This window comes from Corythoichthys intestinalis, chromosome 3 (genome assembly GCF_030265065.1).
Source record: "Corythoichthys intestinalis isolate RoL2023-P3 chromosome 3, ASM3026506v1, whole genome shotgun sequence".
Taxonomy (NCBI): domain Eukaryota; kingdom Metazoa; phylum Chordata; class Actinopteri; order Syngnathiformes; family Syngnathidae; genus Corythoichthys; species Corythoichthys intestinalis.
In genome coordinates this window covers 26,301,079-26,315,939 of record NC_080397.1, presented here as the reverse complement: position 1 = coordinate 26,315,939, position 14,861 = coordinate 26,301,079, and the positions used below count along the sequence as shown (strand labels likewise).

The 14,861-nt window shown below is 40.0% G+C and overlaps 1 protein-coding gene across 6 annotated transcripts in view; it reads left to right on the top strand.

The window, feature by feature from the left end:
- The window catches only part of LOC130913818 (zinc finger protein 462-like), a 30,234-nt gene extending 17,226 nt beyond the window's left edge, over nt 1–13,008 (top strand). For 4 of the 6 annotated variants that reach the window (XM_057832702.1, XM_057832703.1, XM_057832700.1 and 1 more), the window contains exons 3-10: nt 46–308; nt 808–926; nt 1,693–1,815; nt 6,816–7,050; nt 8,629–8,774; nt 9,256–9,479; nt 10,547–10,937; nt 12,764–13,006. In XM_057832702.1, the coding sequence (XP_057688685.1) occupies nt 46–308; nt 808–926; nt 1,693–1,815; nt 6,816–7,050; nt 8,629–8,774; nt 9,256–9,479; nt 10,547–10,937; nt 12,764–12,855 (1,593 nt within the window). In that variant the 3' untranslated portion in view covers nt 12,856–13,006. Of the gene's footprint in view, nt 1–45; nt 309–807; nt 927–1,692; nt 1,816–6,815; nt 7,051–8,628; nt 8,775–9,255; nt 9,480–10,546; nt 10,938–12,763 lie in introns of all 6 variants that reach the window. The other 2 variants (XM_057832699.1, XM_057832697.1) reach the window with 2 other exon arrangements.
- Nucleotides 13,009–14,861: the final 1,853 nt, after the last annotated feature.

Genomic DNA, 14,861 nt, shown 5'->3' with positions numbered 1-14,861 from the left:
AATGATTGTAGATGTATGTAACTTTTGTTTTATCTTGGAAATCAGCAGTCTCTGGAGATGACGCCAAATGAGCATTTGGACTGTACAGCGTCGCGAGAAGAAGGTTCCCCATTGAAATGCGGCATCTCTGTGTCGCCTCAGAAGGCGGGCGATCATGAGCAGGTGGACCCAGAGTCTCTAATAGAGACTCATGCTTGTGGCCAGTGCCAGCGCACTTTTAAGTCTCGCAATGGTCTGAGGACGCACAAGCGCAGCCACGAGGCGCTGGCGGCCATCAAGAAGCTGCCTGCATCGTTGTCACAGCTCAAGTAAGGAAAACAGAAGAGGTAATACTCTGATACAGCAATACGTGGGAAAAAGCTACATACTGCCAGATAAAGCAGTTTTTATGTAACGACTGAGGAATCTCCTGACCTGAATCTGAATGAGCATGCATTTCTCCTATTTGGAAGTACTATAAGTACCCTCCGGTGAAATCTGAAACGCATTTTGTTCGTTTTGTTTCAAATCTACACACCAAAACAAATCATTAGAATTGTGTTGATATTCCGATTTTAACATTCACTGTCATTGACGGTGACAGATGTCCAATCTAAGTTTTTTGAGCTTGTATTAATGCTATATGATCATTCTCTGGTTAAAAACATAGTGGAAATGTTTTTATGAACAATTCACCTATGGTTTATGAATTGTTAAATCTCTTCAACTATTTTTTGATATATAAGCCGCATTAGACAATTAACTGCGGTGTTTAAAAGCGGTTTATGGTACGTTACGGTACTTACCCATCCTATGTTCTACCAACAGCCTGAACAAGTATCTTCTCCACAAGCCTGGGACTATCCGGCCTTTCCAGTGCTCTATTTGCTTCTATCGTACCAACCTGATGGGCCTTTTTACCAACCATTTGCTGAAAAATCACCTTGGTAGGTCAATAGCATTATTTAATTGAATTTTGACACTCTTTTATGTATTATGTTCAAGGGATATGAATAGTAGGGTTCAGTAGTACGGTGGTATCTGAAGAAATGAATTCATTTTAGAGTGGCTTTAATATTTTTTTTTTTTGCTTAATGAATCATGCTTTACATGTAAATCGCCTAATTTGTTCCAAGCTCTTCTAAAGACACCACATTAAATTTACTGTCATGCCCTTTTGATTGCCCGTCTTTATTTGTAATGCTTTGTCGCCCCCTGCTGGTGCTTGTTTGTTAGGCTACAGCGTCTCCAAACGTTATCACATAACTACTCTAGCTCATAGCAAACTGTGAGAGAATTTATTCATGCTTAAAACACGACGATTATATATATGGCAAACACTGAGTGCTAAAAGACTAGTTACCTTTGGCAGCCTCTATTTCATCTTGCTGTTTTTGCCTTGATTAAAGCATGGCTTGTAACTTTTTTTCACTGTTGTTCTTTTGTTTTCTGTATGTGAGCATTGTGTAGCACAAAGTAGTTAAATTATTGCATTGCTGCGGGCGGGAACGATCTATTACATTACGTATTTGCTTTCGTATGATGAATAATTTTTCGTACTATGAAGCGAAAAAAGCCACGAAACCTTAAACCTTTTCATAAAATATTTTTTCGTGTGCCGAAGATTTCTTATCTCGAGGTCCTACTGTACTTGCCGACCTCGTAAGTGTGTCACAGCCAAGCCATTTTTTTTAAGTGTGTGTTTTTTGCCAGATATCGTCATTGAAACCTGTGACAAAAAGGAGGAGACCGAAGTGACACCCAGTGCAGACACAGACGCTCAACTTCAGGTCCCCATCGTCAGTGTGGCAGAAACCAATGAAGGCCGTACCAAAGGCAAGTCATGAAATCACACTTACCCATCCTTCTACCTAACCTACTTAATGGAAATTCAGCACTATAGAGCACCATCCAAATTTCATCAAAATGAAGAACAAATACACACAAGATGAACTATTTCTGCCCGTGTTTTAGAGTGGAATATTTACAGATGTTTCACAGGAAATTTTGATTGATGAAAAATCTCTTTACTAACCATATTAACGTAATCAATATTCTCCTCATTCATGCTGTATGTAGCCAAACTTGTTTACAGCCAGTCTGAAACCACGAACGTTAAAATTATCAAGAAGAATAAAATAAGAGTCCAGAGTGGAGACTGAGTCCACTTGAAATTGGGGCTAATGACTGTCAGCGCCAACCCCAGCTACAATTGCAGCTTCGTCTTTACGCGCTGTGTATCATCCGTTCTTCTGAAATCTCTGAAAGCACTCATGGCTAGCCTTGAATTGTTCTTACCAAACAACGGCTGTTGCCTTCTCCAGTGATAAAATCCCTATATTGCCTAACCAACTCTGCAAGCACTGTGCCAACATCGCAGCTTCATCACTATAGATATCTCTTGTTTTTTTGTTGTTGTTGTTGTTGTATTTTTTAAAGTCTTGTTACCACTCATGGTTAGCCTCAAGTCAACATGTTCCTGGAAAAAAACCTGAATAATGCTAAATAGTAACTAGAAAATGAAATTTCTAGAGAAATTGCGATGGTAGTTTTGCTGTGAAGGTTGGTATATTTGGTCACTTCCTGTTGATTTTGAGGCATTTCGTACTTCCTGTAGATATCGGGTCACTGTCGATTTTGAGGGATTTCAGGTACTTCATGTTCATTTTGGGTCACTTCATGTTTATTTTGAGGAATCTCGTATTTCTTGTTGATTTTGAGGCATTTCAGGTACATCATGTTCATATTGGGTCACTTCCTGTTGTTTTGGGGGCTTTTCGGGCTCACTTAATTTTTATATCTGATCACTTGGGTTGGAAATCAATAGGAATGAATGGAGGTTTTTGTGCCATTGAAATGAATGGCAAATAGGGCTATTGGAAAATATTGGCCATTAGAAATGGATGGGTATGTTTTTTGCAAATTTTGGCCAAAACATACATTTTTCGCACAAACTGAAGAGAGCGTTTGTGCCTCCTAGCGTCTTGAATTTTTTTTATGTATAAATGATGTGTCCCAAGAGTTAGCTTCTGCAGCTGGGGGTCGGACTGCCAAGGCCCCCGCCTTTGGCTGCCACCCAACTCCCTACGCACCCGACCCCTTTGGCCCATCCCACGGGTGGTGAACCCATGGGAAGGGGAACCCACGTTGCCTTTTCGGGCTGTCCCCAGCCGGGCCCCATGGGGACAGGCCTGGCCACCAGACGCTCGGCTTCGAGCCCCACCTCCACTCCTGGCTCCAGAGGGGGACCCCGGTAACCCGCGTCCGGGCAAGGGAAACATGAGTCAATTTTATTTGTCGTAAGGGGTCATTTTGAGCCATGCTTTGTCTGGTCCCTCACCTTGGACCTGTTTGCCATGGCTGACCCTGACAGGGGCTTAAGGGCCCAGACAACATAGCTCCTAGGATCATTGGGACATGCAAACCCCTCCACCACGAGTTTCCTCCGCAAGGTGTCCGGGCTCGCCCTTAGAGATAGGGTGAGAAGCTCAGTCATCCGGAAGGAACTCTGAAAACAATCTTTTAAACTCATTTCAGTCTGGATTTTAGCCACAACACAGCACCGAGACTGTGCTTATCAAAGACCTAAATGATATTCGTCGGAATACCAGTGCAGGCAAATAATCTGTTCTGCTACTATTGGATCTCAGCGCCGCATTCGACACGGTTGATTACAGCATACTACTCAGCAGATTGAAACAGTGGGTAGGGCTTACTGACACTGTTCTTCAGTGGTTCACATCTTATTTACATGATAGGGATTTCTTTGTGTCAATCGGAAACCATCACTCAGAACGACCCAAATTCACGTGTGGAGTCCCTCAAGGGTCAATTCTTAGACCACTGTTATCATCTATATGCTTCCCTTAGCTCAGATTATGGAACAGTATGGCATCTCATCATCCATATGCTTCCCTTAGCTCAGATTATGGAACAGTATGACATCTCCAATTACACCTATGCAGATGACACACAACTGTACATTTCTGTGTCCCCAAATGATTATAGTCCCTTAGTCTCCCTGAGTAAATGCATTCATCAAATCAATGAATGGATTTGCCAGAATTTTCTCCAGTTAATTGTGGAGAAGACAGAAGTTATCATTTTTGGGCCAAAAAAGGAATGGTAAAAAATAAGCAGGCACCTTAGCAGAATTTCACTTACAGCTACAAATCAAGTCAGAAACCTTGGCGTGATTATTGACTCAGACCTAAAATTTGATAGCTATCTAAAGTCCACCACTAAATCTGCTTATTACCCCCCTAAAAATATAGCCAGAATTAAGGGGCTTCTGACTCAACAAGACATGGAAAAACTTATACATGCATTAATTTTCAGCAGACTGGACTATTGCAACGGTATATTTACGGGTCTTGATAAAAAATCAGTCATGAAGCTGCAGCTAGTACAGAATGCTGCAGCCAGAGTCCTCACAAATACAAGGAAGCTGGACCACATTACACCGGTTTTGAAATCGTTACACTGGCTTCCAGTGAGTCAAAGGATAGACTATAAAATACTACTGCTCGTCTACAAAACACTTAATGGCCTTGGACCAAAATACATGCTTGATTTGTTAGATTCCTATGAAACATCTAGACCCCTAAGGTGGTCTGGAACCGGTCTCCTGTATGTCTCCAAGAACAAGAACCAAGCAGGGTGAGGCAGCATTTAGTTATTATGCTCCTCACCTCTGGAACATGTTACCTGAAGATCTGAAGTATGCTCAAACTGTTAGCTCCTTTAAATCAGGGCTCAAACGCTTTTGTTTAGCACTGCATATTCATAACTGTCTACACATTTCACTCTATTTGCTTTCTATTCCTCTTGAGCTTTATCTCCATTGCTGATGTCAATTATTAGTAGTAGTATTTTTTTTTTTTTAATTCTATTCGTTAGGCCTGAACGATATTGGAAAAAACTATTGCTGGGATTTTTTGGGGGTTTTCGATATATTGCGATATTATATTGCGATATTAAAAAAAATGTATATATTTTTTTTTTCGAGAAATTTTCACAAGATGACTTAAATAGCTGTTTGGAAAGACTTTAGATGACTCACCATCACCACAGTGTACAGTCATCCCTTGTATTTCGTGGTTAATGGGGACCAGAACCCGCCGCGATAAGTGAAAAACCGCGAAGTAGCGCAGCCCCCCATTTTTTATTTTTTATTATTTTTTTTTTTGTGTGTGTGTGTTTTTTTGTGCCCAATGTATTTATTCAGATTTAGCATTGGAAAGAGATACATATAAGACATGTTTTTTTCTCACTTTTCCCCCCAAAGTGATTTAAAAAATGTATATAAATAAATGGTTTTTAAGCACTTCAAATGTCATAATTATGATAAATTTTAAACATAACTGTCCAACCAAATCATTTTTGAACAAGAATAAAGTACTGTAGCAGATAAATGCTTGGCTTTATTAAATGCTTCTGTTTATCTACTTTAGCTGTGACCGTTGAAGTGACATGTAGAAATTTCACACTCCTCATGATCACTTCTGGCATTTAAATGTCTCCAACGTCCCCACAGTACACACATTCATTCCAGCGCGGCTTCCTTGCAACTGTTTAACAAGTTAAACGATGATTGACAGATGCCCGTGTGAAGTCTGCTTCTTTGGCCAGATCAAAGCCATCGTTGTGCTGCAGTGACTGAGAGGATCAAAAGGCTGGGAGAGGGAGGGTAGGAGGCTGTGCGCAGACCAGAAAGTGAGGCGTATGTGGATCAAAAAAAAGAAAAACTATCGCACGTGCTTGCGATGGGACTATCGCGCACGCGCACATCGCGATGGCAATGTTTAAACGATATATCGTTCAGGCTTACTATTCGTGATTAAATGCGATTTTTATGTATAATTTTATTTCCTGTTTCGATTGTCTTTGTTTTTACATTGTATTGATTTAATGTGATTTTTATGATCTTCATGTGATGTAAAGCACTTTGAATTGCTTTGTGTTGAATTGTGCTATATAAATAAATTTGCTTTGCATCGGCGTCGAGCCGCTACTCCTCCGCGTTGAGAGGAGCCAGCTGAGGTGGCTCAGGCATCTGGTTCGGATGCCTTCTGGACGCCTCCCCGGAGAGGTGTTCTGTGCATTTCCCACCAGCGGGAGGCCCCGGGGACGACCCACGCGCTGGAGAGGCTATGTCTCTCGGCTGGCCTGGGAATGCCTTGGGATCCTGCCGGAGGAGCTGGTTGAAGTGGCTGGGTAGAGGGAAGTCTGGGCTTCTCTGTTAAAGCTGCTGCCCCCGCTACCTGACCCTGGAGCAAGCGGAAGATGATGGTTGGATGGATTAATGGTGTGATTTGGACAAAAATTGTAGGACCAGTAGCGTTTTGAAATTTCACCTTTTTTTTTTTTTTTTAACCCAAAATCCTGTGTTTTTGGGCAAGCGGTGATTTTTGAGTTGTCAAACTTAAGAGAACCCGCTTTGCATGAAAATTCCGGTAGTTTTGGTGGAGGAATAGTGTCAGTGGGTCAATATGTTTTCGCAGGGCGGTGCACTGTAGAAACGCTATTGGAGGGGAGGGGGAAGATTATTACAGCTGATAGTCTTTGCATTACATGCAAAGTTAACATCGATAACGTAATTGTTAAAGGCTTGTTGGACAATGCTGGTTAAACTACAGTGTTGTTGGTTCATGGGCCTGGAGCACGAGTATGTAGAGAGACTGACGGCACCCAACGTGGCGACGTCACCACAACGCTCTGAACTGCTAAGAAAAATGAATGAACGTTTGCCCTTTCAACAAGGAAGCATGATGCTGTATCCAATTAATCTTTCTAACGGTCCCACTTATGTACTTGTCCCATTCTATCTCGCACAGACTGGTATCTGGAGCCCCCGGAAGTCCGCCGGCAGCTAAACCACCTGAGCCAGATGGCTCAGAACGGCGCTAGCGCTTCACCGGCCAGCAAGCAAGACCATAGCGGTGGACCGTTCCAATGCGAGAGCTGCTCATTCCTTTCTCAGGATCTTCCCACCATGCGTCGACACTACCTCAATCGGCACAGCAGGAAGATGTTGACGTGCAAAGATTGTCATTTCTTCACCGGATTAAAGTCAGTAGCCACGTTTACATGCTGACTTTTATTCATACCGATTCAAATCATTCCGAATGGAAATTTCACATCAGCTGTTTACATGTCACTTCATCTATTCCGATCCGATCCGATTACATGTGTCTGCCTTTATTCCGAAAGGACGTTTGACAACTGCCGTCTGACATGCGCAGATTAATCAAAACAAAGCGTCACGTTGCAAAACATGGAGATCGATCGTCAGATCAGCTGCTGTTTTAACTTTTCGAGTGGAAACAAAACTTCAGAATGACACGCTGTTCATTTAAAAAGTTGTGTGGGTGCGCTGTGCGTGTGCTTGGAAGCCATGTTGCAAGTGACGTTACTTACGTCACCAAGTGACGTCACCACGTCAGTACGGAGCATGCGCAGAAAGAACGCAACCAGACACCATTCCGCTTCCCTGTTTACATGATATAATTTTACTTCTAATCGGTTTGGGAAAAGGAATATTCCACCCCTGTGAATTGGAATGAAATTCCATTCGGTTTGGGCCTGTTCATTCCGAATGAGGTGTTTATATGGAACACATTTATTCGGTTTGAACAAATATTCCGATTGTAATTGGAATATTTGGCTCCATGTAAACGTGGCAAGTGTTACCAGTTCAAATGATTCACTCTAAATCAGTGGTATCTGTGAGGTTGAGCAGGAGTTGGTTCATTACCTCTACTGCAAAGAAATCAATCTGAATTGATGGTTCATGGATGGTATGCTATTAGTGCTGCTATTTAGAGAATGGGTGGTCAAAAGTATCGACATATGAAAGCTGAAATTTTTATATTTGATTGCAAAAGTATCGAAGCTCACTTATTGGTGTTTTTGCATGACCGCAGGTCACCAGAAATGACTTGTGAATGGTACCAGATGAATTCATTTTGCAGTACTCTTGATAGTAAAGAAGGATATTTTTGCCTTTTTTATTTTTTAACTAATTGGCTGCCATTGACGAGATTAGACGTCCAAGCCATTTGAGGTCGGAGGGTGGGCAGCAAATAAACGACAGTCCATTCGCTGCTACCCTCCCACTTCAAACAGATTGGACGTCTACTACTGAAACTAAGTGATAAGATTTTTTTAGTTTTGAAATGATCGTATCTCTGGTTTTCTGTGTTCAGTGCCAAATATAAACTCTGCTCTCAGCAGTGAAATTGTATAATGTGAAATTATTTTTTACTGCGCTTTAAAGATGCCACGTGATTGAACAGGCGGGGGTTGAAGATGAGACTTCTGACTCAAAACTTGTGTGTGGTCAAGTGACTTGTTATGTCTGATTGGAGTCGTGTGATTATTGTTGCGACGTGTCATTGATGAAACTGGTAGTGCCACTATGGGCAAAAAAGTGTCATATGTAGAATAATGAGGAAAAATATCGACTCTAGTAGCAGTGTAAGAGTAGCATTTCTTCATAAATCTATTCAAGTAAAGTAGAAAGTATGATGTTGTAAAACTACTTTAAGAAGTAACTGTCTCTCCAAAAGTTAACTAAAAATAACAGGATAAATGTAACTCGTTACTACCCACCTCTTGCTATTGTCTAAAAGCGGCCTTTTCCCCTAGGAAAGCCATGAAGGTGCACATTGACATGGATCATTCCACGGTGCAGAAAGAAGCGCCTTCAAAAGACGGCCTGAGCTGCTGCCCCTTCTGCCTCTACCAGACCAAAAATAAAAACAACATGATCGACCACGTCATGCTGCATCGGGGTACGTTGTTGCCATTGCAATATTTAATTTTCCTCTTGGCGCCTAGAACTTATGGAAGACCAGGAGTGTCAGAACTACACCGATAAATATGATGCAGTGGTACCTCGATATACGAAAGCCTCATTAAATGGAAAAACTCATTTTACGAAAAGTTTTTAGAAGCTTTTTCTGCTTCATATTACAAAAAATGATTGGACAGCACTGCAATAATGTAATTATGTTTGACTACTATTATAAACAATGACCACAATGTGCTACACAATTCTCATGTGTATGAAACAAAAGAATATATAAGTGATGCTGTATCAAGGCCGAAGTTAGCTCGTCTTTTAGCACTCCGTGTTTGCTACGAGCTTGTCATGTGATAACGTCTGTAGAATGAACTGGAACCTAACAAACTAGTTAGACTTATGCACCATAAGAAAAAATAATTAGAAATAAATAATTATTTTGTCCTCTCAATGGCAAAATGGCTGGGCAGAGGAGCGCGTGGTTCCTGTAGAAGTGCGGCGGCCCAAGTTGTCCCGCTACCTGCAAGGCCTGGTCTTCCGCTGCCACGTGTGCACGTACACAAGCGCCAGCGCCGACAACCTGCGCTCTCACGCCGCCAAGCACGCGCGCCTCAATCCCTACCGATGTCGCCTCTGCTACTTCGACTGCACTCGGCTGGACCAACTGGAGGCCCACTTGTGCTCCATGCATCAGGTGAGGGAAGACCTTGACGCTTTTCTTCTTTTTAATGGGACGCCACACTTTTTTTTTTCTGCAAAAAGAAAACAAATCTTGGAGTTGACTCATTCACTGTTTCTGACGTACGGCTCATTCCAGAATTGGAGGACAGTTGACGTCCCAGTAGGGCTGGGCAATATGGCCTTAAGTACTTAAAATTGAAGTAAATTGAGCAGATTTACCTCAATAACGATAAATGACAATTATTTCGCCCAATTGGACTGCTATACAATTTGAAAATCTTAATAAATGCATGAAAAAGAAATGAACCATTTTTTAATTTATTTGCCAGCTTTAAATCTAACACATTTAACAAGTGTAAATTCAGTCCAGACATTAAGTATATTAAAATAAGAAAATCTCTTGTAACCAATAAGCATTCAAGTATAAACATTTAAAACGGCTTGTATGACTTGAACAATATACAACATTGTAAATATTGTTATGGCCACTGTGCTAAAATGTCATTCTAACACACATGACTTGAAGCAAGAGGGGCTTGAACAGTGCACTTCCAACGGTGGACTGAGTATCAGCATTTTCTGAAATATACACCGCCCACACACATACACACACACATTAAGCTATACTGCTTTAACTCTTATGCCAATTTAAAATTTTAAGATAACAGTCATAACAAAGAACAAACAAGACAAAGAATAAAAAAGCACATACAAACAAGTGTGCAGTGTGTTGATGCAAAAACGGTGTGACGGGTTGTAGCGATGACCTCTCAACCATTCAGCCTTTACAGTTTGAAGCGATGCAAAACAACAAAAAAAGCCTGACCAACACAGGAGTCAAACGGAAAATGTGGACAACATGCAGGAGGAATCTTAAGTTGGTCACGTTCGATGACATGTCTGTGATAAATGTTCACCAATCCCAACGCACACATAAAATGCTCCAAAGGCTCGTGTTGAGCAGCCAGTCAACTGATACTACTATGACGATACTGTATTTTGCTGGGATGCGGCTCTATTCTGATCAATTCTACGTTTGGACCCGAGAGCTTAACTATCTATTTTTTTCCTCTGGTGCAGGTGATGAGGAACTACGAGCTTGTGGGGCAGGTGTGCCTGGAACAACTTGAGCAGATGCAGCTCATCCAGACACCGGAAGATGACGTGGATGAGGAGGAACACATTTCCAAACCAGAAAACAAGGAAGACTCATTCACCCATGAGAGTGAAACGGACGTCGAGAAGTCCCAAACGGATTTACAGCTCATGCCGAGAAATTGCGAAGAAAAGCCAAACGGCGAGCCCCTCGTCTATCGGGATGAAGAGAGCGGTGTGGTCTTCTCGGAAATCTCCGGAAAAGTAGCTGAGAAGAAATACAAAAGGAAGCTTAGTGAAGGGTTCGAAGAGGATGGCAAACGGAGGGAAAAATTGATTAAGATGGAGGAAATGGGCACGAAGTCTCGGCTTAAAGGTACGAAGGTGGAGTTTACATTAGGGCTGCCACGATCAAGTGGCTAATCAATTGGCTGCGTTTAACGATAGACATCCAATCATCCCTCTGTGAATTGAAATGAGGCCACGTCTACAACTAGCAGTTTTTTTTTTTAAACTGAGGATCCTGCCCTAATTTGTCAGTAAAAAGTAATTACATCCACACCAGCACGTTTGTAGGAAAAAAAGCTTCCACAGCCATGAGCACTCCTTCATTTTTAAGTACAATCATAACAATGCGTGAAAAATAACTGTCCATAATACCCCTATCCTTCACATGTGTTCTTCAATATGAAGTACTGCCAGAGTTTGTAAATAAATAGAAGCAAAAAAGCACCTGTCTAATTTGCTCCAAATGTGAACATTGGTCTCATGTGTGAAGTACAAAGTGACGTTTCCACAGTTAAATCTTCTGTTATCAGTGTCCACACAATGGCGCCACAAACCTAGAATGGCGTACCGCACGCAGGCTATTTTAGACCGTGACGTCGCATCGTAAAGCGGAAGTAAAGCCAAAGTGGGACATTATAGACCCGCCCTCGCATAGACCCAACGTAAAAAGTGCTACTTTTCGCCGGTAATCTTTCAAAAACGAACATGGCGATCCCGCATTGCTTTTTTAGAACTTGAAGAAACGACTCTAGACATTACGACCATGAAGGATGTTTTCTTCATACGTTCCCGGAAACCAAAAACTCAGGAGGACAAAATGTGAAAACCGAATCAACTTGCGCGGACTTTAACACCAGCTCGGCGAATCCATTCACGTTTCATATGCAGTAAACATTATGTTGGGTCGGCATGGTCTTTCAGAGGCCAAAGAGGTGAGCCATTTTTATCTTTTTTTAGCGTAACGTTGTGCCTTACTGCTTGTCTGACAATGAATGACCTGAAAAAAAATTACAATGGTATCTGACTGCCACTGTTACCGTTTCTGTTATATATATATATTTAAAAAACAACTTTAGTAAGGGGGAAGTGTTAATAAATTATAGGATTAAGATGTGTTATCAATGAAAAAATTAAAAGTGTTCGTTGGCTGTCACTGAGTAGCATTTGCGACCGCTACACAAAGCTAACTAAATTACCCCCAAGAACGGTAAGAGACGTAGGACAACCAGAGGATATATAAGAAAGACAGGGTTGATCGTAAAGGATAGCTTGTTGAAACCGGAGAATGTCATTGTCAGTCGTGTCGATAAAAAAAAAGCTAAACCTATGCTTAGGTCGGCTCGTTTTTTTTTTCGTCTTTTTCAGCCTTCGACACTAAAGCCATCTCTTTAACTGAACATTTTTATGTTCTTCCACATCTATGCCAGTCAATTTGGCACCAGGCACATCATTTTCGGAGCGAATTGGTAGGTTTAGCGCTGTAAACATCTCCTTCGTACATGATTTCCATTCATTTCCTATTAGGGACAAATGGTGGCTTGTCCTAGCTTTGTCCCAGCTTAGCAACGGTAGCTAATGCCATGAATATTAATGAGCGGAAGTGACGTGTTGCTTGCGGTATGCCATTCGCACATCTTCACTTTGGACGGACGTTTTAAGGACCCTTGTTTAAATGTGTGGATAATTGGCCAAACCGTAGAAAAAGTTAGAAGAAATACAAAAGGAAAGTGATCCCTCCCATTCAGAAAGACAAAAAAAAAATCCAAGAAATGTGGAAAACTACCAAAAGGCAAAAAAACAAACAAACACAAAACTAACAAACTGCACAATAAACTCAAAGGGAAAATGATTGGACGTCTATCGCCGTCAATGGCGGAAAATACGTTTATAATTATTAGTGATTTTTTTTTTCAGGTGATGACAAAGTCCTTTCTTGTGACTTGTGTGGCCGAAACTTCCAAAGTGGAGCAGAGCTGCAGTGCCACGCCTCCCGTCACGGAATGTAGGAGACAACACTAGCAACACATTTAAGACTCTTTGCCTTGAACAAGAAAAAGACATTTTCTACATTTTAAAGATTTTCTAAAGGAACACTGTTTGTTACATTGTTTTGCTTTGTTCTGATAGTAAATAAAGCTTTTTTTTAAAAAAAAAAAAGTGAGTGTCATTGATAACAGTGCATTTAAATTGGCTGCCAACTTTTTAAAGTTATCTGAAGAATCTCAGAAGGGATGAAAACTCTTGTTTTAAAATAAAACATTTATAAAATCTATGAAATTTAAACTGGAACTGCTCCATTTTCAGTTAGTGGTTTTCATGTTTTTTTTTTTTTTATTATTTATTTATTTTATTTTTTTTTAGGCTTAATCGTTTGTTGTAGCATGTCAGCATTTTGAAAATGAGAGCTGAACAATGCCAGCTGGAAAATCCAACGTTTTGTAACAAAGGCTTTCGTGAGTATGGAGGAGCAGGATATTTCTGATGTATTTCAGCATTTAATGTCGTTAATGTTATTACAATGTTTAAAATGTATTTTAAAGTATATTTTGACTTCATTTATGTATTTTTTTTATCCCAAAGAATTGAATACAAAAGTTCATCAAAATAGTATTAATAAAAAAATACTAAACAAAAAATAATCAATTTTGAAAATCCTTAAATACGGAAAATCATAAGTTTAAGGTCAATTAAATATATATAAACGTTTTAAGTTGTACATTTTAAAAATGCAAATTTTTAAGTCAAAAATGTTTATTTTTATTTTCTATAGTTTTTTAAATTGTTTTAATCTTTTATTTTTTGTAAATTAAGATTTTCAAGTTTCGTAATAAAATACTATTATTTCATGTAATTATGCCTTACCCCAATGCTTTTTGGTGTTGAATGTAAATTTAAGAATCAATGGGTTAAATCAGTCGATATTAATACATGTTGAAATGTCAAATTAAAATTTTTAGTAAAAAAATAAAACAAACCTACTAATATTCATATGGCGGAAAACACTCAAATGACTTGGAGTTCTGCTCTGAGACCCCAAATTGGCCAAATTTCAAAATTGTCCGATATGCATGTGTGATGCATCATTGGAAAGCTTAAAACCTCAATTTTCTGGGGAAAGAAACATTTTGAACAAGAGGGCATTAAAAAAAAAAAAAAAAAAAAAGTTTTTTTTTATACAGCAAAACCCTATCTGGAGGTGAGAGGACGTGAGAGCATAATTACAGATGCCATGACGTTAACGAAATATTGCGTACTTGTTGTTTCAATCCAAAAACTCCATGTAGCATGTATCACTGGGTGTCAAGACACAGCTGTGAATGGCCACAGCTGGATTTTTGGGGAATTTTATGGGTGAAACTTGGTAATATAACAAGGGTCGCGATGCAGAAATCGCAGACATCAAGGAGTGGTTAAAATTTTCTTTTTCATATATTTACCCTTTTAAACTTTTTTTTTCAATTTTTCTTTGAATCGATTATTTATCATTTAACATTTCGGAGAAAATGCGACAGTAACAAAAAAAAAAAATTCAATTAAGCGATAGTTATGAGGTGACTTTTTTACAGACATCATTTTTTTCATTGTGACGTCATTTAAAAGTTTAAAATCATTAATTCATTCATTTTCCATGCTGCTTATTCCTCACGAGGGTCGCGGAGGTGCTGGAGCCTAGCGAGTGAATGATTTTTTTAAGTCTTTATTTTAAACTAAATATTTGACATCAATGAATGATTCAAAGCTAAAAATGACAGACATTTTGAATAATAAATTACCTTCGTTTTATTGCTGGGTTGAAACAAAAGCGGTTGCGCGAGGTCTGAAAACAGGGGTTTCTGGGGTAAAACGGACAAATTAAAAATAGATTGGGGGCTTAATGTGCCATGAATCTGCTATGGCAGCATATAGACATATTGTGCTACCAAACACAACAGTTGTTTTGGCAAAAAATACAGCAGTGTCTTTAAAAGAGGAGTGCAAGTGCAGAAACTGCTTTTTCAGTCTTGTCTGTGAC